Consider the following 26,249-nt stretch of genomic DNA (forward strand, 5'->3'; position numbering starts at 1 on the left):
AGCCCCCGGCCCAGAGCTCAGTATTTGTATTGGCTAGAGAAAGGCACAAAGGAAACCTCCCAAAGCCCAGGGAGTCAACCGTGCAGAATTGCGTTTCTCTCTTCTGGAAGAGGCAGAAGTAAGCAGTCCAAGTTGGTGGCATGGCTACTCCACAGGGTCATGCAGGGACCCAGGCCCCTACCCTGGCTGCTCCATCATCTCCTTGGACATCCTATCTGCATGGGCAAAGCTGGGTCCTGGGCATCTCTGTGCTCTGGCTTGAGGCAAGGGAAAGAGTGGGCATGGAAGAGACATGCCCAGTGTGTTCAAGGTCAGTCCTGGAACGAGCCACTTATCACTTCATTACTCATCACTTCAGCCACATTCCATTGGTGAGAACAGCCACATGGGCTCGTGAGCTGCAAGGCAGGTTGGAAGTGTCATCTCTGGCTGGGAAACCATATTCCCAGCTCTGTATTTCCATGGGTGAAGTGGAGAAGGGATTCCTTGATGAAGCAGACTCTGCTGTCCCCTGTCCTTGTTCCCAATACAATCACAGTGGCAACTCTGCTACCTAATAGGGCCCCCCATCTGACAGAAGAAGGTGTGGAGATGACCTCTAAGCTCTTCCTGGCACTGATCCTCTGCGCTTTGCTTCTTCCCCACAGCTTTAAGAGCAGGAAGTGCGGAGACGCGTTTGCAGAAGCCCTCTCTAGGAGCTTGCCAACCATGGGGAACCTGAAGACTCTGGGGTGAGCCAGGGCTTGGAACTAAGAAAGACCTTCATCTGAGGATGCCTGGCTCTCCCTTCCGCCCCCTTGTCCTGCGCAGGGCAGAGTCCCGGGCTACCTGCTTCCGCCACCCCATCCTTCCCCACCGTCTTTGCTTACCCCATAGGTTAACGGGAAGTAAGATCACTGCCCAGGGCGTCAGCCTCCTGGTGCAGGCCTTGCCCCTCTGCCTGCAGCTGGAAGAGGTCAGGTGAGTGATCTCCAGGAGGGCTCGCAGCTGGGGAGAGGAGTCATTCCCAGGACACCCCCCCCCCGGGTTCTGTACTAGGTCCTGCACATTCCATCGAGGTCTGACCAAGGTCTCATTTTTCAATGAGGTATTAGGTCAAGAATGGGATGAGGTGATTCCAAATCAAAGGTTTCCAAAGGCTCCAGAGCAGCCTTCTCGTATCTGATATTTTAGGCCCTCTTGGAGAAGCACAAGTTTTGAGGCTCCTCTTTCTGTGATGCTAGGAGAAGGGATGGCAGTGTATGGGCAGAACACAGGCACTGGACTACACATAAAGGCATGAAATACATACCCTCTCATGCATGCACACATATGCACACACGTGCACAGAAGTACACATTCTCCTACTCAAGTGAACACACCCACGCATTGATGCGCTGGTACATACCACATACGTGTACATTTAGATGCATGCACACATTTAGATACAAGCACACACCAGCTAATGAGGCACACATATATATACCCCTCCCCCGTGTCTGGGAATGAGTGCTCTGGGAAGGGTGGTGCCAGGGACGCGCCAGCAGCTCCCTGGCAGGACCACTGCTAGCAGATGGCACCTTTATGATATTTAGAGAAGCTGCCCCTCGCCCAGGTAGGCACATCCTGGCACTAGGATACAGCCCGTATGGAGTGGAACATAAGCTTGACCCCTGTTCCTGTTGCCCCCTCTGCTGGGAGCCTTTGTGCAGGGATCACTCTGGTGGGGACAAAGGCCAGAATATTGATCTCTCTGTTGCTTGGTGATTATTGACAGTGACCTTCACCTTCTCCCCCAGCACCCACTGATGCTCTCAGTCAACCTCCTATTCCCTCCAGCTAGGAGCCCAAGCAGGGCTGGGGTGTGGCCCCAGTTAACAGGGATAGAGTGAGGTCAGAGAGGAACACGCTTGCTTGGGTGAGTCAAGGTCAGAGCTGAGGCCAGAAGCAGCATCTGCAGCATGCCCACCTGGACCTTGCAAGAGGCCCTGACCAACTTGGACTCCAGCCACATTCCAGACACAAGTCCTGGGATTGGGATTCCGAGTCTCCTCGCTCCACTTCACGAGACCTCTGTCATTTAGAAGTTATAGGTCATTAGCCAAAAAAACCATGGGTACAGAAGTGAGGCCAGTGGGGGACACTTCCTCCTAGCCGTGCCTGTTGGATGCTAGGGAGCAGGTCACCCACTGAGGAACCGGGCCTTGGTCTCCCTGCAGGTTCCAGGACAACCAGCTCAAGGACCGGGAGGTGCTGAGCATCGCGGAGGTCCTCCCTCGCCTGCCGCGGCTCCGGAAGCTTGAGTAAGCAGTCCTCCTGCTCCCCGTCCCTGCCGGCTCCTCTCCTGGCCTAAGTCGTCCCCCCCCCGCCCCCCCCCCCGCTTACACACCATTGGGCTGGGGAGGGTCCTGACATCTGTGCCACAATCATGCAGCCTGAGTCGCAGCAGCTTCTCCACGTCAACAGTGCTGTCCTTGGTGAAGGTGGCCGTCCTGTGCCCTACTGTTAGGGTGCTGCAGGTCAGGTGAGCCGAAGGAACGGGATCCTGGCCTTCAAAGTCTGCAGAAACGGGGATGAGAAAGTGGGGAATGGAGAAATGAGAAAGGAGCTCATCTAGAGAGCTTCCCGTCTGTTTTGCTCACTCCTGTAGCTCCAGACCCAAGCTCAGGCCCGACACCTGAAACTCAATAAATAGTGGGTGGCTGGATGGGTGCATGGGTGCGTGAGTGGGTGGATGCACGGGTGGGTGGGTGAACGGGAAGATGGGTGTGGATGGACGGTGGAATCAAAACTGGCAACAAAGCACAGGCCCAGCCAATGGGATCCTTGGCTGTGTGTCACTCTCCATGGTGCTGAAGCAACCTTATCCGTAGCCGGGATTACAGCCGGAGCCTCCGCTCAGCAAGCGTCAGGCTTCTTAAACCTAAAGCAATTTTTAGACACTCTAGGCTGGGCGCAGTGGCACATGCCTGTAATCCCAGCAGCTCTGGAAGCTAAGTCAGGGGGATCTCGAGTTCAAAGCCAGCCTCAGCAAATTTAGCAAAGCCCCAAGCAACAGAGTGAGACACTTGACTCTGTCTCAAAAATGAATAAATAAACAAACAAATAAATAAATAAATAAAGACTTTAAAAAAAGCATCCTTGATACCAAAAACAAACCTTCTCAGAGTTCCTAATGTTTTATCATATTTCTTGTAAGAAATTGTTTCCCTAGCTTGTTTGTTTTCAGTACAGGGGATCAAATCCAGGACCTCACACATACAAGTTCTCTACCATTGAATCACATCCCGAGTTCTTTTTAATGTTTTACTTTATTTTGAAACAGGGTCTTGATAAATTGCAATCCTCCTGTCTCAGTCTCCCAAGGAGCTGGGATGACAGGCATGTGCCACCACACCCAGCTTTCTCTGGAGTTTGGAACAGGAATGGGTGTGCAGATAGGGGTGACGGGCTGGTTTCTAGTCCCTAGGTTTTCATGACTTGGTGTCTAATCCTCTAGGGAGACAGAGCTCATCTTCCTTCTTTCCCCACTTGAAGACACAGCTGCAGAGCTACAAAGGTAAGAAGCCGGGGAGGTGCGGGTCCAGGTCCATCCTAAGAAAAGATCTGGGCTCAGGCCGTTGAGGGGAGGGTACAGGAGAGCCTAGAAAGAGCTAGAACATGGAGATTCTTTATGCTACTGCTGCACTGAAGGGCGAGTGATGGCTTATACTTGGAAGAGGATATAAACTTCCTTGTAAACCTGGGCCACGTCTGGCCCCTGTGCAGAGAGAGCACTCCCCAAATCTCAGAGTGAGTCAGACCCTCAGGAAAGACAGGAAGACACTATTAACCTGACCACCCTCCATGCTGAGAGCTGTGGCAAGATTCTTACAACTGGAGGAAAGAGGAGAAGGCAGTTCCCTACAGCTTAGCATCACCATGAGATTTAAATAAGCAAATACATTTAAGTGCATGCAATGTGGCTGCTGGCATGCAGTTGGTGCCTAAATGCTGACTGTTCCAGCTGTGCACAAGAGAAGAAAGGACAGAGGCTTCCCCCCCAAAGAAAATCCCTACTGTGCTCCCCAAACTCTTCCCTGGATTATAGCTCAGTGATTGAACACTTGCCTCGCATGCGTGAGGCACTGGGTTGGATCCTCAGCACCACAGAAAAATATAGATAAATAAAACAAAGAAATTGTGTCCATCTACAACTAAAAAGATTTAAAAAAAAAAGTCTTCAAGCAAGTTCTTTGCCTGCTCTGAGCCTCAGTTTCCTCACCTGTACCATGACCCAGTAGGACCATTGTCCTGCTCCTCTTGGTCTAAAGCTGGGATGCCCAGGATAACAGCCACCAGCCACCTGTGGCTAATTAAATTTAGATTAAGTGAAATGAAATTGTGAGTTCATCAGTCCCATTTGACACACCTCAAGTGCTCAACCACCCTGGTAGCTAGAGGTTCCCACAGGGAAATGGCACGTCACACCTCCATCAGTGCAGAAAGTTCTGTGCGACAGAACAATCTAGAAGTCTTTGAAACCTGGCTCATAATGTCCTAGGTTCCCTGCGGCCCCCTGCCCTCCGCGCAGGCCCAGCAGGAGAGAGTCTGGACACGCTGTGGTCCCCACCTCTGGGACCCACTTACACGCAACCCAGGCCCCCGCTTTCTGCGCCACAGACAGTGTGTCTACAGCGGAGGCCCCCGCGGGCTAGACGCTAGCCACTTCTGCTCATTAAGCTTCATCTTGTGCCTGTGCTGGACACGTGATCACACGCTGTCTCGTGCGGTCCTTTGGGAACTCTGTATGTGAGAGAATGTCACCCCACCTTAAGAGAAGATGCAGGCTCCCAGGGGAAGTGACGTGCCCAAGACCACACACTGCAGATGGATAAAGCTTTCCTTTGACCTCAAACCTTCTGCTTCTGGTGCTGTGCTGAGTCAGACCTTGAGCACTGTCCAGCAACTGTCCTTCTGCCGACTCACCCAGAGCAGGGCTGCAGGGTCCCCAGCCCCTGGAAGCCAGGGAGAGAGGCAGGGCCCGCTAGACTCTGGCGCCCAATCCCCAACCAACGTTTGATTGGCTCTTTCCAGAGCTCCAGACCCACAGGAAACAGACGGCCAGAGGAAAGAGGCTGAGGACAGAAGGCTGACCCTCAGGTACCTCAGTGGGATCCGGGGGCCTTAAGGAGAGGGTGGTGTGGGGGAGGGGCTGTCCTCCTGCAGGAGGCACAACAGGAACAAGGAGGATAAAGGGACAAGGAGACGCGGGGCACGGAAGGGACATGAATAGCCACCTGGCTTGACTCAGGAGCCTCTGTCCTAACAGCAGCAATGGCTATAACTGAACGTGCCTCTGCCCTCTGCTGGGCACCACGCCCGGGTCACCTGACCGTGAGCCTTGGAAGCTCTAGGAAGCGCACGTCATTGTTCCCACTTGAGGGAGGAGGAAGCTGGGTCTCAGGGAGCCTCTGCTCCTTGCCCAAGATCCCCGGGCTACTAAGGCGTGCACACCCCACAGCTGCAGTCAGCGCTGGAGGGGACCCAGTTCCCTCCTGAGGCCCTCTGTCCTCTACCCCAGGCTCCAGAAATGTCAGCTCAGGGTCCATAATGCCGAGGCCCTCATAGCCCTGCTCCTGGAAGGTCCGCCTCTGGAGGAAGTGGAGTGAGTATCATGGGGAGGAGGCTGGGGAAGAGGGACAGGGCCTGGCCTTTGGGTGGAGGTGCAGGTAGCCTCCTGAAGAATTTGGAGGCTTCAGGAATCCCAAGAGCTACCACTATTTAGCACTTGCCCTGTGCTGGGTGCCCGGCCAGGGGCTTTTATATATGTATCTCATTTAATCCTGTCATCTCAATGATGTGAACACTGTCACCATCCACATTTGATAGAGGAGGAAATGAAGCCGCAGAGAGGTAGACTTTTCTCAAGGTCACATGGGAAGGAAGGGTCCAGGCCAGGGTGCAAGCCCAGACACTCTAGCTCCGGGTCTCAAACCCATGACTGCTGTGGCTGGGATCTGCAGAGCTGGAGCTCCACTGCACCTGGGAGAAGCCGCTCCATCAGGCTGGAGGGGCTCCTATGACAGCCAGCTCTTGGGGGGACTGTTGAAGGCAGAGTTTGGGGGTTGGTGGAGGTCTTGCCATGTCACTAGGAGGGGTGCCCCAAAAGGACAGTCCTAGGAAATCTTCCAGGGGGCACCAGGGTGGATTGCTGGGATTCCGTGGTGTGATTTGAGGACAGAGGGACAGGGCGAGGGCTTCTTTGGTGACCAATTCTTGCTCCTGACCCACTGGGAGAACCAGGGCAGGATTAGAAGGTACCAAGTACTTCTACCCACCCTGTCGCCATGGAGCCTGCCCCTGCTCCAGGCTCAGCTGCAGCAATCCCCCACCCACCTGGTTACCCAGAGAAGACACCTCCAGCCCCCTGGCCCCCCAGCTGGTCCACCCTGGGCCAACTGCAACAGTTCTCACGGCTGTCCCCCTTTCTCTAGCCTCTTTATCCAGCTTCTTATCACAAACCACCTTCCCCTCTCATCTGGTGACCCCAGCCTGCTTCTACCTTGGCCACCTCTTCCTGGCAGGGTGCCTGCATTTCATTACTGCCTACCCCCCTTCATTGCCTCCCACTGCTAGAGATAACACAAAATCCTAAAATCCCATGTGGTCCACAACCCTGTCCCAGCCCCCAAGCTTCATCTTATCCTGCCACTCCCACTCAATCTCCATCCATCCCGTCACACTGGCTCCTTTTAGGTGCCACAGGGCCTTTGAATGTGCCATTTCAACTGCCAGAAAACTCCTCCCCCCGTCTCTCCTCTGCCCCTTACCTATTGAATTCCTTCTGGTTTTTCCAGCAAGCAGCTCAATCCTCAGGAAAGACTTCCCTAATCTTTAGGTCAGAGGTCCCTGTAATCATGAAATTTATCACAAGGAGCAATTATGTAGATTACACAAAGGAATGGCTGCTGATAAGGCCTTGCAGTCTGGCTGCCTGGGTTCAAATCTAGGTCCACCCTGGGGCAAATGCTTTAACCACACAGCGCCTGGGTTTACTCATGAGTAAAGAAGAGATTAAGATAATAATGGTGCCTGCTTCCTAGGAAGAAGAAATATGTCAAGGGTTGCAGAAGCCTCCAGGCCATTCTCAGGTGTGCGGGGTGCAGCCTGTCCCCTCTGGCTAGTGTTAAAAATCAATTAAGAGCCGGGTGTGGTGGCACAGGCCTAGAATCCCAGAGGCTCAGGAGGCTGAGGTAGGAGGATTGCAAATTGAAGGCCAGCCTCAGCAAAGGTGAGGCGCTGAGCAACCCAGTGAGCCCCTGTGTCTAAATAAAATACAAAATAGGGCTGTGGGTGGGGCTCCGTGGTGGAGTGCCCCTGAGTTCAATCCCCAGTAACCCCCAGACGAAAAAAAATTCATTATGGCCAAGATGCTTTGTCTGCAGTCAGTGGGGGTCTGTGAGGGTGCGGGGGGGCTGTGGGGCTCCCCCACAGTGCAGGGCGGCCCCTCTGTTTCAGCCTCTCAGGGAACCAGCTGGAAGACGAAGGCTGCCGACTCCTGGCTGAGGCTGCTTCCCGCCTGCACATCGCCAGGAAGCTGGAGTGAGTTGCCACCCTCCCCTGGGTGACAGGAGCGCCCTGGAGAGCCCCAGAAGGTCCCCGCCACCCCTGGTCCCTGTGCCACAGTCAGTAGTAATGCTGCCAACGCACCCGCCACCCCACTTTCTCCCAGCCTTGCCTCAGCTGAGCCACCATCTCCACTCCAGCCATTTAACCCCTTGCGCTTGGAGAGTGCGCTCACGGCCATCGTCGGTGGCTTGTGGACCTGTTTGTCCTTTCAGTAGCACCGGAGCAGGGGGAAAGGGGTTGCCCTGGGACAGAACTGAGGCTTTGGGTGGACGGGTGCCAGGGTGTCGGATTAAGTAGGAGGTGGTGCCTTCGTTGGGGGGGTCATCTGGGAGTGAAGGGGTGGGGTGCTGGGTGTTGAGATGGGAGGGTCCCAGGCTGGGCTGCAGGGTGGGGCAGGGCAGTGCTTGGATGGCCGTGTTGGGGTGAGGCAGGGCTGTGGCTGGGTAGAAGTGGTTGGCTTTTACCCAAGACCTTGGCTTTGGCTCCGTCACCTCGTAGCTTTGTGATCCTGGGAAAGTAAAGCAATGTCTCTGGGCCTCAGTTTCTCCATCTGTAAAACAGGATTCCCTGAGGTCACGTGTGTGCCCACACACGTGGTCCTAGAGAGCCTGGCACAACGGAGCTCAAGAGGTGGCTCCTTTACCGGCCAGGACGCTGGGCTTCAGGCACTTGAAAGCACCAGCGGGTTCCTCAGCTCCGGCTGGAGGACTCTGCTCTCTGAAGCAGGGGCGCCTTGCAGCTCTTGGCTCACCTGCATGGCCGGAATCCTTTGAGGTCCCCTGGCTAGGACCCAGGACATCTGAGCGTGACAGCCACCTCTCCCGAGTCATGAGCAGGGAGCTGGAGCCGTCGGGGGTTGAGGATCGTGGGCCCTCTCATGGCTGCCTCCACCTCCCCACAGCCTCAGCGACAGTGGGCTCTCCGTGGACGGGGTGTCCTGTGTGCTGAGCGCCCTGCGCACGTGCCAAGCCCTGGAAACGCTGCACATCAGGTGGGAGCCCCCCTTCGGCCTCCGTGACCGGCACCCTCTAGCCCGAAGCTGGACTGTCATGCTAAGTCCTTGGGAGTCTTTCGGGTCCCAGGATGTAGGGACCCCTAGAAAATGCTGCTGGTGCCCCTCCCAGACCCCCTTCCAGCAGGCACAGCTGCCCCCAGCTGCTGCGGCAGGTATGGTGTGCTCAAGGCCTGTGTCCCCTCAGGAGGACCGCCCAGGGCTGGTGGGAACCAGAGGTGCCTGGGAGGTTGTGTACCAGTCCCCAACCAGGGTGGCCGGTGGCAGAGGCAGCCCTTGTCTCCATCCCCTTGCAACTGGGCTCCCCTGGGATCAGGCCCCTGAGGGCCTCCCTCGGTCCTTTCCCAGCTTCTCCTGAGAGCAAGCTCCTGACAGCACACGCACCAGGGGTCAGGTGGCACCCGACCCCTGCTTCCCAGGCCCAGGCTCTGTTTCTAGGGAACCCGCCCGAGAAAGGCCCCCGCCTTATTTCTGTGAGCCTCACTGTCTAGTCTGGCGAGCTGAGGACAATTGCAAGCCAAAGTCAACGCAGTCCCCAGCTTGGAGGGCGACTCCCTGGAGGCTGTTGGCAGAGCAGAGCAGCCCCGCTGTACACACCCCCAAAGGAGAGAGGAAATCCCAATGTCCCCGAGTGGAAGGTCAGGAACCCCGCACACACCTGTAATCCCAGAGACTCAGGAGGCTGAGGCAGGAGGATGGCAAGCTCAAAGCCAGCCTCAGCAATTTAGTGAGAACCTGTCTCAAAATAAAAAATCAAAAGGGCTGGGGATAGATATGCAAACACATTTAGCTGCAGGGATATTCACTCCAATATGGATTATGATAGGAAATAACTTGCATGTTTAACAGTCGGATATTAGTCAAATAAACCAAGTTACCTACAAAGAAAACCACTCAATGGAACCATGAAAAAAAATTTTCAATATAGATGGGGTTTTCATATGAAGGGAAGACTGTGGGACATTAAATAAACGTGAAATTTTAATTCATGATCTTCATGATAAAGCTTTTCAAACATCCTCAAAGGTAGAAAGAATGGTGCAATCTGTTCCCATGAGCAATGACTGTTCATAATTCTAATCTGTCACCCTAGCTTCATCTCTGCCTTAAAAACAAACAGTAAAACAAAAACCCAGCCGGGTGTGGTGGTGCACACCTGCAATCCCAACTACTCAGGAGACTGAGGCAAGAGGGTCACAAGTTTGAGGCCAGCCTCAGCAACTTAACAAGGCCCTGGGCAACTTCGTGAGACCCTGTCCCAATTTTTTAAAGAACTTTAAAATGTTCTCACTGAGGATGTATCTCAGTGGTACAACCCCTTGGGGACAATGCCCAGTTGGCTGTGTGCCGATGCCTGTTATCTCAGTAACCTGGGAGACGGAGGCCGGAGGATCACAGGTTCCAGGACAATCTGAGCAACTTAGTAAGACCCTGCCCCGAAATCAAATGAAAAGGACTGAGGAGGTGGCTCAATGGTTGGGCACCCTTGGGTTCAATCTGAAGAAGGAGGTGGAGAAGGAAGAGGAAGATGAGGAAGGAAGAAGGAGAATTTGTAATTCCCATTTTTGCAAGAAAAAAAGTAATTGCATTTAAAAAGCAAAACATTTGCAGGACCTAATCCTAAAAGTTAACAAGGATCATTGAGATGTCCTGCAGGGACAAGGGACAGCGCCCTCAGCCCAGAGTGCTCCCAGTGCACGAGGATCACCAACTGCGGAGGAGGGGCGTTGCAGCCTGAGGTCCCAACCACAGAGGAGGAGGGATTTCATGTTTCTCTCTCAGTCTTGCCTGGAAACCCGCAGTGGAAGTCAGAGGAAGGGGTTCAGCTGGAGCTGGGGGGCTCCCTAGGGCCCCTCAGATGAGATGCAAGGGGGCACCCAGCAGAAGTCCTCACCTCTCCCTCCCCCACCCCTCCTCTCTCCACAGCCTGCTGCACAGAACCGCGGTCCTCACGTTTACCCGAGAGCTGGAGGAGCAGAGGGGGACCCAGGAGAGGTAGGCCCAGGGTCCCCCCAGCCCCTGTCTGGTCAGGGTCACCCACAGCAGGGTGGCAGGGAAGTCCTTGACTAATGCACAAAGGGACAGGAAGTGAGCAGGCTTGGCAGGGGGTGCTGCTGTCCAGGGAGAAGGTCAACAGATAGACGCCTCCCCATTTTTTGGTGCTTGAAGACAGCCCTGAGATGGAGGGTGTGGACACACGCTGGGGGGAGGGGTGGGGGGAGCCAGAGGCCGATGCTCCGGAGTCTGAGGCCCTGCAGCCTCAACCCAGCGGATGTTTAACAGTAGGATATTAGTTAAATAAACCAAGGCTGCTGGTCAGGACTTCCAGCTCTCTGTGGCACGAGGCCTCGTTTCTGCGTGTCCTCCTCCTGGGCTGCCCCGGACTCGCACACGGACAGACCCAGCTCTTCCTCCTCTGTGTCCACCGCAGTCTCTTGTGCAGCGTCTGAGGTCAGAGCTGGTCAGAGCTGGCGCAGCCATCGATGGTGTCACTGATGAGGATGTTGAGGTTAATAGTAGGAGCATCGGAGGTTCATTGAGCATTTACTATGTATGCAGTAAGCTCTGTGCTGAGTCAATTCACACATGTCATACTATTGAGTGACTTGTCCCAGGCCACACCCCGGGCCAAATTAGAATCAAGGTCTCACTGACTCCGGGCCCAGCCTAGAGACTGAACAGTGCACAAGATGCAGCTGGCGAGGGACTGTGAAGACAGTGGGCGAGGTGTCTGCTTACCTGGCCTTGGTGTGTGTCCCTCCAGGGCTGCATTTCTTGACAACCTCATGTCCCCCCTGTCCCGTGAGCTACCCCCGAGCTCCCGAAGGATCAGGTATGCCCATGACCTCCAGGCCCCGTGTGGTTCTAGCCTCCCCTCTTCCTCCGCCCGAGGTCTATCCCAAACTTCAGGCTCCAGCCCCCTATGCTCCCCGGAGGACACCATGCCCTGCTGTGACCAGGACCTGTGGCCCAGCTGTCCCCCACCCCAGATGGGGCTCAATGAGGCAGCCCCCTCAGCCCCTTCCCCTGCCCGGGGGACCTGCTCCCCCAGCTCTCGGAGCCCAGCAGCTGAAGACGGGAGGAGGGGACTCCTTGGGGCCCCTGCTATCCTGACCCTGGGCCTCAGCCTCCGCAGGGCCCCTCCGGGGCTCTTCTTGGCTTTTCTCGTTCTGTCTGTCTGTATCTCCTCTTGTCTGTCTGTCTCCCTCATTCCTGTGTCTTTTGAGGTCTCTCTTCCTCTACCAGCCTTAGTCTTCTGTGGTCTGTCCTCCTCTGTCCCTGTCTCTGTCTGTGTGTGATGTCCTATGGAGATGCAGGGTGCGGGTGGGGTGTGGTGGCCCCCCTCGTCTGTCTGTCTGTCTGTCTGGGTGCCAGATGTGTTCCTGTCCCTCCTCCCCTGCAAGCCTGGCTCTGTGGGTGTGGTGGGTGGCGGGACTGTGACCTCCGCCTGTGGGCGGGCGTGCAGGGCTGCGGTCTCCCCGCTGCAGGCTGACGCACTGTGGCTTCCAGACCAAGCACCTGGAGCAGCTCTGCAGGGCGCTGGGAGGAAGCGGCCACCTGGGTCACCTGGAGTGAGTCCGGGCGGGAGGGTGTTGGCGTGGCATTTTGACTGCTTAGATCGGGCGGGCGTTCTTTTCCTGGAGTTAGGAGCCCATCAGAGAATCTGATGAAAGCTGTGTCCCCTTCTCCCCAAATGCACATTCTCAACATTTGACGCCCTCTGAAGCCCACCCCCGCACCCCCCAGGAGTGCACGAACTCAGGAAAGAACCTGGGAGAGGCCCAGTGGCCCCCTGTAGATCTGCGGGACCCAGCCTGGCAGCCCAGGCTGTGCCCATTTCAGGAGAAACCAGCGACAGGGCCGAGGACCCAGGCCAGCGCCCGCCCACCTGCCACTGACGGTTTGTCTCCCTCCCCCTCCAGCTTCTCAGGCAACTCCCTGGGGGACGAGGGGGTGACACTGCTGGCCCAGCTGCTCCCGGGGCTAGGCCCCCTGCAATCCTTGAAGTAAGTAGCCAGCTAGGCAGAGCTGGGGTTTGTCCTCGGCAGGATGGGGTGGGGACACCTGTGTCACTCACCCGTCCTCCTGGAGTTACAGAAAATGCCTGTGAGTCCCCAGACCCAGTTGCCCATGCAGAAAAAGAGAAAGTGCTCATGCAGGGCCCCTGCTCCTTCAGCTTCGATTAGGCAACGACTTCTTTCCCGTGGAGACGGGCCGAAGGCCAGCTTCTCACTCGGGGTTTCACTTCTCAAACTCAGCTCTGCATGGACCCCTGGGAACCCAGCCACCTGCATTAGGGCGGCATGTTCAGGGCCTGGGGGGTCATGGGCAGTCCAGCAGAAGCAGGGGGAAGCATTGGTGACTAGCGGCTGGCCCCGTGCTGGCCCCTGGGAGCCGCCAGGGACTGTGGGCTAGGACTTGGTCTGGGTAGGAAGGGAGGGTTTATGCCAGAAAGGGCACTCTGGCAGGGTGACCAGAGAGGAGGCTGTCCACTGTGGAAAGGAGCCCTGCAGGAGGCCAGGGATCCCCAAATTTTGCCTGCAGCAGATCAGAGCATCCTTGGCTCCTACAGCCCCCTCCTCCAAAGTGAGAGGAGCACTGGTGAGAGGGCACAGGTCCTGGGGCCCCAGCTGACTTTGCTACCTACTAACTGTGTGACCTTGGGTGGGTTGGCTCGCCTCTCTGAGCCCCTGGTTCCCAGTCAGCAGACACATGAACTGGAGGCACGATCACTGTTTGTCCAACCTCAGGACTGCGGCCTGAGTGCCCTTCCTGCTGGGACACTGTGTCTTGGGACAAGCTTGGCAAAAAGGAGGCTGCTCCTGGTCCTGCTGGGGCCTGCACCTGGGCAGGAAGGAAGGCCTCCGCTTCGCAGGCAGACGACACGTAGCTTAAGCCTGCAGAGCACGTCCCTGTGTGACCTCCTAACATGGGGCTCCACTGACCAGTGCCTGGGAGGGCCCTGCGCACCCTGCTGGGGTCCTCATCCTGAGGGGTGGGCAGTTAAGTGGCAAATGAAAAGCCCTCGACAGGTTGACAGAGGGACCACGGGATAAAGGAAGGGCATGGTCCCCACGTTTTCATTTTGCACCCAGTGTCACCCTCCTTCGTCAGGTGGGGAGACTGAGCCCACTCTGGCCAAAAAGCACTGCTCAGACGGGTCACAGACCAAGGGAACCACTGAGTTCCAACCTTGGCTCTGTCACCTCATGTCTTGTCACTTTGGGCGACACCTGGCCTCTGCCTGGCCTCTGTCTCCCTTTCTGTCCAATGAGGTTGGGAGGAGTGATCTCCGAGCACCTGGGGCTTGGTGGGTTCTGTCATCTGAAATCAGGGACAACACCCCCAACTCCCTGTCCTGTGCTCTGACCAAAGAATAAGTCCTGGGTGGCCTCCATCATTGTCACCCTGTGATCTGCAGCCTCAGCGAGAATGGTGTGTCCCTGAGTGCCGTGTGCTGTTTGTCCCAGTGCATGTCTGCTCTGCAGTGGGCGGCCCACCTGGATGTCAGGTGAGTGCCCCTCTGCCCCTCACCCTGCCTGACCCCTCATCCCACAGGCCATCAGCTTCCAGTTGGGTCCCTCGTCTGTCATGCCACCACACATCCATCCTCAGAGCCCTAGGTGGTACCAGGTCCAGTGAGGAGGGATAGAGGGATGGAGGGAGGGGTGGGCAGAGGGAGGGGTGGAACAACATGGCCCCAGAAACACCCAAGTTTCCCAAATTCTCCGTGGGACAAAGCCCATCAGCCCCCCTTACTCCCTCTCCCAGTTGTTCTCAGAGACTCATAGGAACACTGGGAGCCCTGTGGTGGCCTTGGGAGCTCAGGGACCTGAGACCTCTGGAGCTGATGAGACCACAGAGGGGAGGACACCAGCCAGCACAGAGCTGTGGCCCCCCATACAGAGCCCATACAGAACCCCCATGGTTCCAGAGGCACTGAGCCTCCTACCCCCAGGTCCCCAAGAACAGGAGGTGCACGGCAGATGGACGCGGCTGAGCCACCTTCCAGCCATGCAGCTTTGGGCAGATCCTTGAGCTCACCCACACCTCAGTTTCTTTATGTGTAAAATGAAACTCAGGAATTCTAATTCCTACCTTCACGGTGTTATCGAACCCAGTAAGAGGACATTGGCCAAGTGCTCCTCCGATGTGATTTCCGTTGCTGGACTCGCTGAGGAAGCAGGCTGCCCCCCAGCCCTTCTGTACGGGGGTCTGGCCTCTCCAGGGCTGGGTCGGAGGTCCTCTGCCCTTTCTCAAATAGCTGCCTCCTCTCTGCTTCCAGCTTGGAGAGCCAGCAGATCCTCCTGCAGGGTGGCAAGAGAGGCAGGTGAGGAGCGGGCATTCCAGGGAGACGGGGTGGGCTCCCCTCCTGCCCCGATCCCCATTTCCTCCAGGGGTCCCCACCCCCACGCCCATGCTGGCCACTCGGCTTGGGCAAACCCCCACCCCACCCCCCGTCAGGCACCGGAAGTCACCCTGCTTCTGAAACCGCCCCTGCCCCGTAGAACAGTCGCTGCCCCCAGGGTCCTGGAGGAGGGCGGTGCGCTGCGGGGGGACCCGACCACAGCCACAGCTAACAGCTGCCGCGTGGGAGGGCACCGGGCAGCTGTGTTTCTGATCTGGGGCTTTTGCCGACTCGGCTTCATGTGACTCACTGCCCCGCCGCACCCCGAGAAACCGTCGATGCTCTTGGAAAAACAGCTTTCCACCTCTCGGCGGCGGACGCCGGACGCACCGCGCGCTTTGCGGGTGCCCGCGGCTGCCCCCTAGTGGGGACGGGCGTCCCGGGCTCTCCTGGGAAGGGGCCCGCTGGGCAGTGGCTTCAGCTGACATATGGGGTGGGCAAAGCTTCGCCAGGTCACGTGGGCCATCTAGGGCCTCGTTTCTGGGGAACCTCTCGGGGACATGGAGGCAGAAATCACATGGATTGCAAAGCCCATGATGGGGCGGGGAGGGGCTCTGTCCTGGCTCCCTGCACCTTCTGCGGCCGCCCTGGGACAGCTTTGAGCTGCTTGCTTTTCTCACCCTGGTTTCCCTGCCCCGGGCCTCAGTTTCCCTGCCTGTGCATGGAGGGGCTGGCCCTGGATGCAGGGCTGGCTGCCGGTGGGAGCCCCTCCAGCCCTGACTTCTGAGTGCCCGGTTCCAACATGGCTGATTCCAACTTTCCTTGCAGGGATGGGTGGATGGGTGGCTCCTCTCCAGAGTTCCCAGCCAAAGCCCACTTCTCTGGGTTCGGTCAGCGCAGCAACCCCAGGAGCTTCTGGTACTGTCTCCCGCTTCTTGTTTTGGGGTAACCACATGGAGTAGGGGGGAGTTAGGGAGTGGGTAGAACTGGGGATTGGGAACGAGGGAAGAGAAAGAGTCCACAGCCATGAGCGTGGGCGCTGCTGGAGCCCTTGGGGCAGCTCACAGCCCGGCCCCAGTTCTGAGGGAGCAGATTTCACACTTCTCTGAAGCAGAAAGGACCATCCTGCCCAGTCCCCAGTGCCTAGGTTGCCATCTGCTCCGGGGACACCTATTAACAGAAAGAGGCTACTTCTCTCCCAAATATACTACCATGCACAAGAGAGGTGGGGTGTGGAGAGAAAGGCGGAGAGCTTTTGCTGGAGCGTGGCCTGGAATTTAAGAGGTTTCCCTCTCTGCCACCAGGGACTGAGACCCCAGCTGGGACTCAATGTCCTCCCCAAGAGAGATACCTAAGCTGAGGCCCCAACAGAGTTACGGGAGGAGAGAGTGAGTAGTGCCCCAGGCAGGAGACACAGGATGAAGGAGCCCCTGGCTCTCAGAGAGTGTTTCTGTGTGGCTAGAGTGCAGAGGACAAGAGCATGGCGAGGCGGTGGGAAAGGCATTCCTGCTTGGTCTAAAGGTAATAGGGAGCCACAGAGGGTTTTAAGCAAGTGGAGAAGCCTGGTCAGATTTGCAGATTTGCAAAAGGAGAACTCAGAGAGTGTTAGATGGTCCAGGTGAGTGAGGATGGTGGCCTAGGCTCAGGTAGGGCAGTGGGAGGGACGGAAGGATCCCTGGACGGGATCAATGGGACACTCAGAGGCCTTGGCTGTCCTTGTGGTAGAACAGGAGTCGCCAGGGAGTAAGGGATCCTGGGGAGAGGAGAGAATGCTGAGCAGGGTAGGAAGCCTGCCACTGAGGAGGAGGAGAGGGACCCTGCTGGACAGGCCCTGGGCCCTCTCTGATCCCCTGCCCCTCCCTCTGTCCCTTCTCAGCCTCAAGGAGTGTCAGCTGGAGCCTCTGAGCCTCACCAGCCTCTGTGCCACTCTGGAGCAGTGTCCAGGGCCACTGGAAGTGCAGTAAGTGACAAGACGCAGCCCCAGAGGGCCCCATGTAACCAGGGTGGGGGCCCCTGTTTAGAAGACAGGAGTCTCTCCCGCCCCTCCCTGCCAGGCCCTGCTAGCCCTCGCCCATGGGGGATCTCTGGCCTGTTGGTAGGAGACTGGTTGTCCTCAGTAGCCCCCAGCCTCGGACACCACCCCTCCCACCGGAACCTGCCATGCTGGACCTTCCACTCCCCACACTCACCCCAGGTCACCGGGGAGCCCTGTCTGTCCCCACTCAGGCACCCACATAGGCCGGCCTGTGTGGCTGGAGGTTGTCACCTCTAAAAGCCCTTCTTTGGAGTTCCACACCCCCAGGACCATCTCCACCTGAACACCTGTGACAGAGGACTGGACTTGCAACCAGGAGTCTTGGTTGAGCCACCTACAAGCTGGTGACTTTAGGCAAATGACTTTAACTCCCAGGCCTCAGCTTCCTCACCTGCAAAGCCCATGGTCAGCCTGTCCTTTGGTGGTCTTCGTTGTCCTTGTATTACAATAATTACCTTAAAGAGCCAAGACAAGCCGCCTTCTCTGGTCAAATCCACGTTGTCCCTTGTCCACGCCCCCTTGTTTTCCACGCCCCCTTGTTTTCCACGCCCCCTTGTTTTCCACGCCCCCTTGTTTTCCACGCCCCCTTGTTTTCCACGCCCCCTTGTTTTCCACGCCCCCTGGTTCTCCACGCCCCCTGGTTCTCCACGCCCCCTGGTTCTCCTCGCCCCCTGGTTCTCCTCGCCCCCTGGTTCTCCTCGCCCCCTGGTTCTCCTCGCCCCCTGGTTCTCCTCGCCCCCTGGTTCTCCTCGCCCCCTTCTCCTCCACGCCCCCTTCTCCTCCACGTCCATTTGCATATTCAGTTTTTACCTACTTAAGTAACTGAAATGCTTGGGACCAACAGTGTCCGAGATTTGGGACTTTGCTTCAGATTTAGGGATACTTATTCATATACATAGTGAGATGTCTTGGGGATGAGACCCAAGTCTAAACAGAGGTTCATTTCCGTTTCCTATACACCTTATGCACGTACCCTGAAGGTAATTTCAGTCATTTCTAGTGGGCCTCTGCTTCTGACTGCAACCCCTCACCTGAGGTCAGATGTGGAATCTTCCACCCGTGGCCTCATGTCAGCTGGCACTCAAAGAGTTTCCGGTTTTGGAGCATTCTTGATTTCGGATTTTTGGATTAGGGTTGTTCACCTACATTTACAGTCCGGGGCCGGGACTTTCTGCTGCATCTTGCTTTTGGTTTCATCTCAAATGCCCTCCCAGCCTTTCCAACAAGATAATCCACGTTGACTTCCTGGCCCGTGTCCTTTCCAGACCTTTCTCCGTGTTCAGACACATACAGATACTGAGGCAGGGGGTTACTTCATTTGTCAGTCAGGGATCTTACCATGCAGGAAAGATCCTTCCGCAACGCCCAGTTGTTTGTCATGGTTTTCCCTGAAGATCAAGGTCTGTGGATCAGATTTGATTCTATTTGTTTGATTGATTTTTTATTTTTCCTGCACTGCAGATGGAGCCCCGGACCTAGTGCATGCTAGGCAAGTGCTCCACCACCCAGCCACATCCCCAGCCACCAGCTCATTTTTTAACAAGCTATTTTAGGACAGTTTCAGATTTTTTTGGTGGGGGAGGGTTGGTACCAGGGATTGACCTCAGGGACACTCACCACTGAGCCACATCCCCAGCCCTAGTTTGTATTTTACTTAGAGACGCCCCCTTCTCCAAGCCCCCTTCTCCTACACGCCCCCTTCTCCTACACACCCCCTTCTCCTACACACCCCCTTCTCCTACTGAGTTGCTGAGTGCCTTGCAAAGTTGCTGAAGCTGGCTTTGAACTCGCCATCCTCCTGCCTCAGCCTTCCAAACTGTTGGGATTATGGACGTGCACCACCGCACCTGGTGCCAATTTCAGATTTGATTTACAAAAATGTTGCCACGAGAATCCCCGCACCCGTTTCCCTTGCTGTTAACATCTCACACGGCCATAGTCCACCCAACACAGTGAAGAAACCAACCTGGGCACATGACCATTAACTCGACTTCAGCTTTATTCAGAATTCCCAGCTTTTTGGGCTGGGGATGTGGCTCAAGTGGTAGCCCGCTCGCCTGGCATGCGTGCGGCCCAGGTTTGATCCTCAGCACCACATACAGACAAAGAATTCCCAGCTTTTTTTTTTTTTTTTTTAACCAATGCTCATTCTTGCTGTGACCCAGGATTCCACTCGGGACCCCATGTTGCATTTAGACACCAAGCTCCTCGGCCTTCTCTGGCCTCCGGCAGTTTCCTATTCTGTCTGTGTCTGTCCTGCTCTTGGTGGTTCTGAGGAGGACTGGTCAGCTGCTGTGGGAAACGACGTTTGGTTGGAGCTTCTCTGTTTTTCTCTTAGCTAACCTGGGCTTGGGGGAAGAACGTCACAGAGGCAAAATGCCCTCTGAACACACCCTCTCAGGGCCAGTGCCCTCGACGTACCCCTGCTGATGTGGAACTTGGTCACCTGGCCAAGGTTGGGTTAGAGTCCCCGCTGCAAAACCACATTGTAATTTCAACAGCATTTTATTATGGAGACTCTGAAGCATCTATAGAAATGTAAAGAACACTCAGGTGGCCTCCACCTACCTCAGCACGCTCACACGCTCACTCGGGGTCTTTTTTTTTCTTTTGGCACTGGGGAGTGAATCCAGGGGCGCTTAACCACTGAGCCACATCCCCAGCCCTTTGTATTGTTTATTGGTTTTTGTTTAGAGACAGGGTCTCACTGAGTTACTTAGGGCCTTGTTAAGGTGCTGAGGCTGGCTTTAAACTCACAATCCTCCTGACTCAGCCTCCCGAGCCTCTGGGGTTACAGGCCAGCGCCACAGCACCGTGACTCGGCCCAGCTGTCCCAATGCGCCCAGCTTATGTCTTGAATCAATTCCCATTACCTTACACACTCATCTGTGTGTATTCCAGTGTGCAGAGCTTTGTTTTTAACATAACAATTATCAGAACTAAAATACTAACAGTGATTCCTTAAAAATCATCATACATCCCATCGATACCCAGTTGCCCCCGATCGTCTCCTGCAAGCTCTTCAGAGTGTTTGTGTATCCTCGTCTTTGGATACCAACCCTCTGCCGGGAGGCCGTGCTATGTACTACTCCAGGTCCCCCCAGAGTCCAGCATCCAGGCTGCTTCCAGGCTCTCTAGAGCAGCGACGCTGCCGCACAGCCCAGAGCACACTTGGGGCCTTAACTCTCAAGCACCAACTGTCTACCAGGCTTAGGACCAGGCTCTGGGGGACACAAGGATGACCCGGATGCTTCAGGCCTTGCCCACTGCCTACCCTGAGACCACAGGGACAACAGGGGAGAAAGCAGGACAGCAAGCAGCTCCTTCCCCCTAGTAGAGGACGTAGGTGTGAATCCCAGGGGGCTCAGAGAGAGCAGAGACCCCGGGTGGGTGCCTGGAGGTCTCCTGAGTGCAGCGGGTGGTTGGAGCGTCCGGACTGATGAGCAGGAAGGTGGGCTGACGCGCCCACCTTCGTGCCTCCTCTTGCTGCCCTGCCTGCACTCTGAAGCGGCTCGCTCACTACCGGGGGTGCAGCGGGAGCTGTCAGGGGCCCGCAGATCGCAGCCCTGCTCCTCCGTCTGGGAAGAGGGGAAAGCCCTCGGTGCAGCGGTGCAGCGTGCAGAGGGATTGGGTCTGGCTCCTCCCAGTTTTCTCCAGATTTCTCCAACCTTCCAGGCCCAGCACTAACTCAAGGCCCCCGTGTTGTGGGGAGGAGTCTCAAGCCGCCCTGGTTAAGCCCCGTCTCCAGAAGGTCCTGCTGGGAGGCCCTGCTCCCTGCTCTCCTGGAAGGTTCCCCTCCTCACTCAGATGCTCTTTTGCAGATTATCCTGCGAGACCCTGAGCGACCAGAGCCTGGACACCTTGCTGCAGTGCTTGCCGCGGCTCCCCCAGCTGCGCCTGCTGCAGTAAGATCCCACATTTCTGCTCCTGGGGCCTTGTCCCAAGGCCCTTCTGCTACAAAGCCGCCTCCCCTTCCTCCTCCCTCCTTCCCTGGGGGATCATGATGTCATCAGGCGCAGCTGGGCCCTCAAATCTGCTTCCAACGTCCCCCAACTCTCTGTCAACCTGAGAGCAGGGGAGTTATTTGTCCCCAGGGGGTCTCAGTCTCCTCACCTGGCAAATGGGTTTTCTGTTCCCCTGCCCTTCCCCAAGGTTGGGACCCACACAAGCCAGTTCCTCAAAATGCACTACCGTCCTTCTCCCGGCCACAGGAAGGTCACCTGCTCCTAAGAAGGCCGGTATAGGTGCAGGCCACATAGATGTCACACTCCTTTTTAAAAGGTCACCATCTTAGCTCCGTCACAGTGAAGCTTTGAAGCAGCCTCTCCCAAAGTGTTTAAAATTTCTATTTTCTAATTTCAGCTCAGACTGGTTAGAATTTAAAAAGGATTTACTTTAAATATTCTTCAAGCAGAGGGGGAAACAGCTGCGGCTGAGATGCAAAATACAAGAGGAAATTAAATCATAGTATTAATAACAGCACCCTGAACACCAAGGCCGAGGGCCTGGGCCGCCTAGGACGGCTCACGCCACCTCTGGGGTCTTGCTTATCGTCCACTCCTATGGGGACAGGGGAGGCACGGCAGCATCCAGAGGCCCGCAGCTGCACAACAGCCGACCCACGGCCCCTCTGTGGTCCTCCCCACCTGCCTGGACAGAATGGGTCGGGAAGGGCTCCTATTTTAACCATAAGGCAGGTTAAAATGAACAGGTGGGAATCCTCACACCAGAGAGGGGCTTTTCTTTGCCTAAGTCACACAGCATTGGTCCCAACTCCTCATCTGTCTTTGGCCAGCCCGACCCTTACCAGGGCTTACACTTTGTTTTGCTCATCCTGCGGTGTTTGGGCATCTGCTATGAGCCAGGCACTATTGGGGGCACTCGAGACACAGCAGGGAACAAGAAAATGAGCAGGTCCTTGATTCTTGGAGCTCGCCTTGTCGCACAAGGAGCCGAGCCATATGCAGATTGAAATCAAATAAGACGAATGTGGCCAGGGGTAAGGTGATTTTTCTTGATGGTAAATGAGTGGACAACTGGACAGCTGAGTTAGAAGATGGCAGAGTGGCAGGGAACATATCTTAGGGAGGACCCTGAGCTGCAACCTCAAGTAGGAGAGGGAGCCAGCCTTGTGAAGAAGAGCAAGGAACTGCATTCCAGGCAGAGGGAACAGCATGTGTGAAGCCCCGAGGCATGATGGAGTCAAGCTGGGGAGCAACGAGTCGGGCAGGGAGACTCCTTGGAGAGAAAGTGGAGGAGATGGAGGTTAAGGAGGACCTGAGGATGCCTCCAAGGCAAGGTGGACCTCGCACTTCTCTAAGGCAGTGGCTTGGAAGTGGAAGTGATTTTGCCCCCTCAGGAGACATTGGGCAGTGGAGGTATTTCTGGCTGTCACAGCTAGGAGTGGGGAGCACTACGCTGGCATCTAGCGAGACAGCTCACAGGTCGGTCCCCACCACAAAGAACTACTGAGCTCAAATCTCAATAGAGGCTTCTCACTCTGTAAGGACTCGCCTGTCAAGTCTGTGTTATGGGCACAAACATTAGTGTCACAACAATAGTAAACACGGTGGCGGGCCAGTGTCATCCCTGCTGGGTGTAATCACATCCCCAAGCACCAGAGAGGAAGGTAGATCAGGATCCGATCCGTTCTCTTTTCCAAATAAGGAAGCTGAGGCTTAGAGAGGTCAAGTAAGTTATTCAAGGTCACACAGCAAATCCAAGCCTGCTGGCCTCCCAGGCCCCTTGTCCCTCTCGAGTCCCTTCCCCACGGCTCTGCTCGGCCCCCCCCCCCCCGCTGCCCCCTTTCCTGCCCTCCATCCTCTCCTGGTTTCTTGTCCATGATCTCACTTCTGCTCCTTTCCTTCTCAGGCTGAGCCCGACGGGGCTGTCCCCAAGAAGCCCCTTGCTGCTGGCCGACGTCTTCAGCCTGTGCCCCCGGGTTCAGAAGGTGGACCTCAGGTGGGCATTGTCACAGGCTGCGCTTCTGAGGAGGGATGCCTGTCCCCTGGGAGCACCCTGTGGCCCTGGGTGGCTGAGCCGGGTGCTGTTGCTCCAGGTCCCTGACTCACGCCACCCTGCACTTCAGACCTAGCGAGGACAAGGAAGGCGTGAGCTGTGGGTAAGTGCCCCTAACGTGTTCCAGACCGGGGGGCTTTGGGGACAGTAGACTGGCCTCCTGCGTGGTCACACAGAGTGCAGAGCGGAAGGACCCTGCAGGGAGACTCGCTGCACCCGACATGAAGACGTGGACGTCCAGAGAGAGCTGAGGGCCTCCAAAGGGAGGCAAGGGTCTGCGCCCGCCCCGCCAGAACACAGGGGCTGCAGGCCAGCTGCCCAAGCCCCACTCCACCGAGGCCTGGCACCTGGGCGAGCCCTCGTACCGGCCCTGGATTCCGAGCCACCGTGCTGCGGGGTTTGTGAGCCGAGTGAAGCCATGCCCAAGGCGGCCGCTCCCCCAGACCTTAGGGTCCTTCCCCTGCTGACCCCAGCCAGGCTCTGTGGGCCCCAGGGGAGAAGCAGGAAGGTGTTGCATGAAAGCAGAACCCAGAGCAAGAGGGGACCCCCTGGCCGGGCACAGTGGCCCATCCTGTAATCCCAGCTGCTCAGGAGGATCGCGAGTTCAAAGCCAGCCTCAGAAAAAGTGGGGCGCTAAGCAATTCAGTGAAACCCTGTCTCTAAATAAATACAAAATAGGGCTGGGAGGTGAGTTCAATTCCCGGTTCCAGAGAGAGAGAGAGAGAGAGAGAGAGAGAGAGAGAGAGAGAGAGAGGGCAACCTCTGAATGCAGAGACGATGTTTCTAGAAACTATTGTCACCAGCTCTCCTGTGAGACTTGGACCCATCCCTCTGGTTGTCCATCTCTGTCACCTCTGCCAATGTGCCCATCAATGAGCTGGACAGCAGGGAAGGACAGGAGAGGGATCTGAATCAGCGTGGGCATGCCAGGAAGAGCAGATGTGGGGCAGAGTGACCAAAGATGTGTCTTCAAGGGACTGACGGGAACTTGGAGGTTTTAGAGAACAGGGGAGCGAGGGCAGGGGTGGGGACATCTACGGCTGGGATTCCCACAGCTGGCGGAGGCGGTCCTCTTGGTCAGGCCAGCTCTGGTTGGCCATCATCTGCAAGGTCACTCTGGAGACGTCCTTATCGCTTGAGGGACAATCCAGTCCCCATGAGATGATGGCTCCTACGTCCGGCCTCAGTTACTGGCATGGAGGTGACCTCATGGGGGTGGCTCTGCTTTTCTGGAATCCGAGGTGACTGCCGTTCTTCTGGGTGCCCCTCCAAGGCTCTGGCCACCCCTGAGAACAGTTCCGTGGCTCTTGTCTCGCTGTCCTCAGTCTTAAAGGGGGTGCATAGGTCATGGGAATCTAGGGCTCGTCAACCCACGTCCCGCTGCTTACAGGATCGACGTGCCCCCCTGCAGAGGCGAGCAGGGACCTGGTCCCGAGTTAATAAAGGAGACAGACACAAAACGCAGGCAGAGATGCCGTTAGGGATCCCCTGGGCACCTGCCGGCGCTGACAAAGAGTCAGTGCTTTGAGCAAAAGCAGCTGCCAGTTCTCTGTTACCGAACCATTTTAAGAACCTTGCTCACACTTACACTTAGCAGCTGCCAGCTGTGGTCACAGAGCAGTAGGGACAGGGCCAGGATGGGCACCCCGGCCATCTGCATGGGCTCCTCCCTCAGTGGCAGGCAGCTCTTCTGCAGGAGGTGAGGAAGGGGAGAACCGGGGCCTGGGTGTGCGCCTCGGTGGTGGAGTCATGCCCAGCAAACAGGGGCCCTGGGTTTGATCTCCAGCAACACCAACCTGGGAGCCAGGTGGAGCCCGTGTGGGGGGTGGGATGGGGGGGTGGGGGCGTTGCTGGGTAGTTTCAGAAGATCCAAGGCGGAGCCCAGAGTCCACGCCCAGGTCTAGCCAGGATGGAGAGGTCCCAGGAGCTGACTGCCTGGTCCCCTGTTGATGTCCTCCCTCCCCCCCCAGGTTCCGGAGCTGCAGCCTGAGCCTGGAGCACGTGGAGCCCCTGTGCTGTTTGCTGAGCAAGTGTGACAACCTCAGCCAGCTGCAGTGAGTCCAGGGAGGGGCAGGACTGGTGCCTGGGTGGGGCTGGGGTGCTGGCCTTGTGGGCATGACTCCCACGGGCCACCTACACCTTCGGATCTGCTGTAAGGAGAGGCGTAAGACTCCCAGGACATCCTAAACCTGCCTGGGCCCGTTTTCTCTCTCCCATCCCCAACTTCTGGGAGCCCTTCAGAAAGGGCCGTAGGACCTGGGCCCCGAGGCTGCCCCTGTTACCCAGCTGGTGACATTGGTCCAGAAACTGTGGCTCCAACCACAGACGGCTCGAGGACAGGGAATGGGAACGTCCCATGGTTTCCCACGTGACCCAAGCAGAGGGGCAGGCCCCAACCTTTCTCTGGTCCCTGAATGTATCATGGCTCCGGACACAGGCCAGGGGTGGGGTGAGAGTGAACTGGCTTTTCCTGGGAGCCTCCTGGACGCGCAGGCCTGGGGCGCCCCAGATACTGAGGGGCAGCCTGGGGCGGGCCTGCTGGGGAGCCGGGGAGCCGGGGAGGAGGGTGGGGCGGGCAATGTGGGGGTGCTGGTCGATCCTGGGTGAGGGTGACGGTGGTGATATTGTGGGTGTGGTGCCAGGGATGGCGTGGTGACATTGAGTAACCGTGACAGTACACACGGTGGTCACGGGGACCGTGGGGAGCAGGCACGGGGACCACCACCCACCCCTGTGACCGACCCCTTGCAGTCTCGCGGAGAACCTGCTGGGTGATGATGGGCTCAGATGCCTTCTGGAACACCTGCCCCAGGTGCCCATCTCGGGGTCGCTCGAGTAAGTGGGGAGCAGGCCCAGGACAGGGGAGAGGGAGGCCCCCGGGCCAGGGCATGGCCGCGTCCCTGGAGGGTCCCTAGGGAACCCGGGGACGGAGGGAAGGGGCAGTTCTGGGGGACACAGATTTGGAGATGTCCCCGCAGGAGGAGGAGGGTCCCCAGGAAGCCATCCACACTCTTGCCCCACCTCCGCTGGGCTCTGACCTGTTGCTAGGCAACAGAGCTTTGCTCCCTGGTTGTCCCTGTCCCTGCCCCGGCGGGTGGGGCTGCCTGTGGGGTCTTTCACGCCCTGTGCAGGCCACAGGGGCAGTGACGGGGTGCAGCTCACAGGGACTGGGGCCTGGTGCCGTTCTGCCTGGGCGTGGAAGTGTCCCCCTGGTCCTCTGGCCCCAGCGCCCCGGCCTCGACACT

General features: G+C 57.0%; 1 protein-coding gene across 5 annotated transcripts in view; it reads left to right on the forward strand.

Moving 5' to 3' along the window:
- The window catches only part of Nlrc5 (NLR family CARD domain containing 5), an 80,654-nt gene that overhangs the window by 36,857 nt on the left and 17,548 nt on the right, over positions 1 to 26,249 (forward strand). For 3 of the 5 annotated variants that reach the window (XR_013430910.1, XM_078032358.1, XM_078032357.1), the window contains exons 7-29: positions 648 to 731; positions 877 to 960; positions 2,199 to 2,282; positions 2,414 to 2,503; positions 3,479 to 3,538; positions 5,056 to 5,121; positions 5,543 to 5,626; positions 7,065 to 7,112; positions 7,480 to 7,563; positions 8,492 to 8,581; positions 10,529 to 10,597; positions 11,367 to 11,435; positions 12,091 to 12,174; positions 12,526 to 12,609; positions 14,025 to 14,114; positions 14,889 to 14,933; positions 15,780 to 15,869; positions 16,828 to 16,911; positions 20,808 to 20,891; positions 22,858 to 22,947; positions 23,045 to 23,107; positions 24,975 to 25,058; positions 25,756 to 25,839. Coding sequence is in view for 4 of the 5 variants with exons in the window: in XM_078032358.1 (XP_077888484.1) it covers positions 648 to 731; positions 877 to 960; positions 2,199 to 2,282; positions 2,414 to 2,503; positions 3,479 to 3,538; positions 5,056 to 5,121; positions 5,543 to 5,626; positions 7,065 to 7,112; positions 7,480 to 7,563; positions 8,492 to 8,581; positions 10,529 to 10,597; positions 11,367 to 11,435; positions 12,091 to 12,174; positions 12,526 to 12,609; positions 14,025 to 14,114; positions 14,889 to 14,933; positions 15,780 to 15,869; positions 16,828 to 16,911; positions 20,808 to 20,891; positions 22,858 to 22,947; positions 23,045 to 23,107; positions 24,975 to 25,058; positions 25,756 to 25,839 (1,794 nt within the window). In the remaining variant the exon portion in view is untranslated. The remainder of the gene's footprint in view (positions 1 to 647; positions 732 to 876; positions 961 to 2,198; positions 2,283 to 2,413; positions 2,504 to 3,478; positions 3,539 to 5,055; positions 5,122 to 5,542; positions 5,627 to 7,064; positions 7,113 to 7,479; positions 7,564 to 8,491; positions 8,582 to 10,528; positions 10,598 to 11,366; positions 11,436 to 12,090; positions 12,175 to 12,525; positions 12,610 to 14,024; positions 14,115 to 14,888; positions 14,934 to 15,779; positions 15,870 to 16,827; positions 16,912 to 20,807; positions 20,892 to 22,857; positions 22,948 to 23,044; positions 23,108 to 24,974; positions 25,059 to 25,755; positions 25,840 to 26,249) is intronic. The other 2 variants (XM_013366420.4, XM_078032359.1) reach the window with 2 other exon arrangements.

This window comes from Ictidomys tridecemlineatus, chromosome 15, assembly GCF_052094955.1.
Source record: "Ictidomys tridecemlineatus isolate mIctTri1 chromosome 15, mIctTri1.hap1, whole genome shotgun sequence".
Taxonomy (NCBI): domain Eukaryota; kingdom Metazoa; phylum Chordata; class Mammalia; order Rodentia; family Sciuridae; genus Ictidomys; species Ictidomys tridecemlineatus.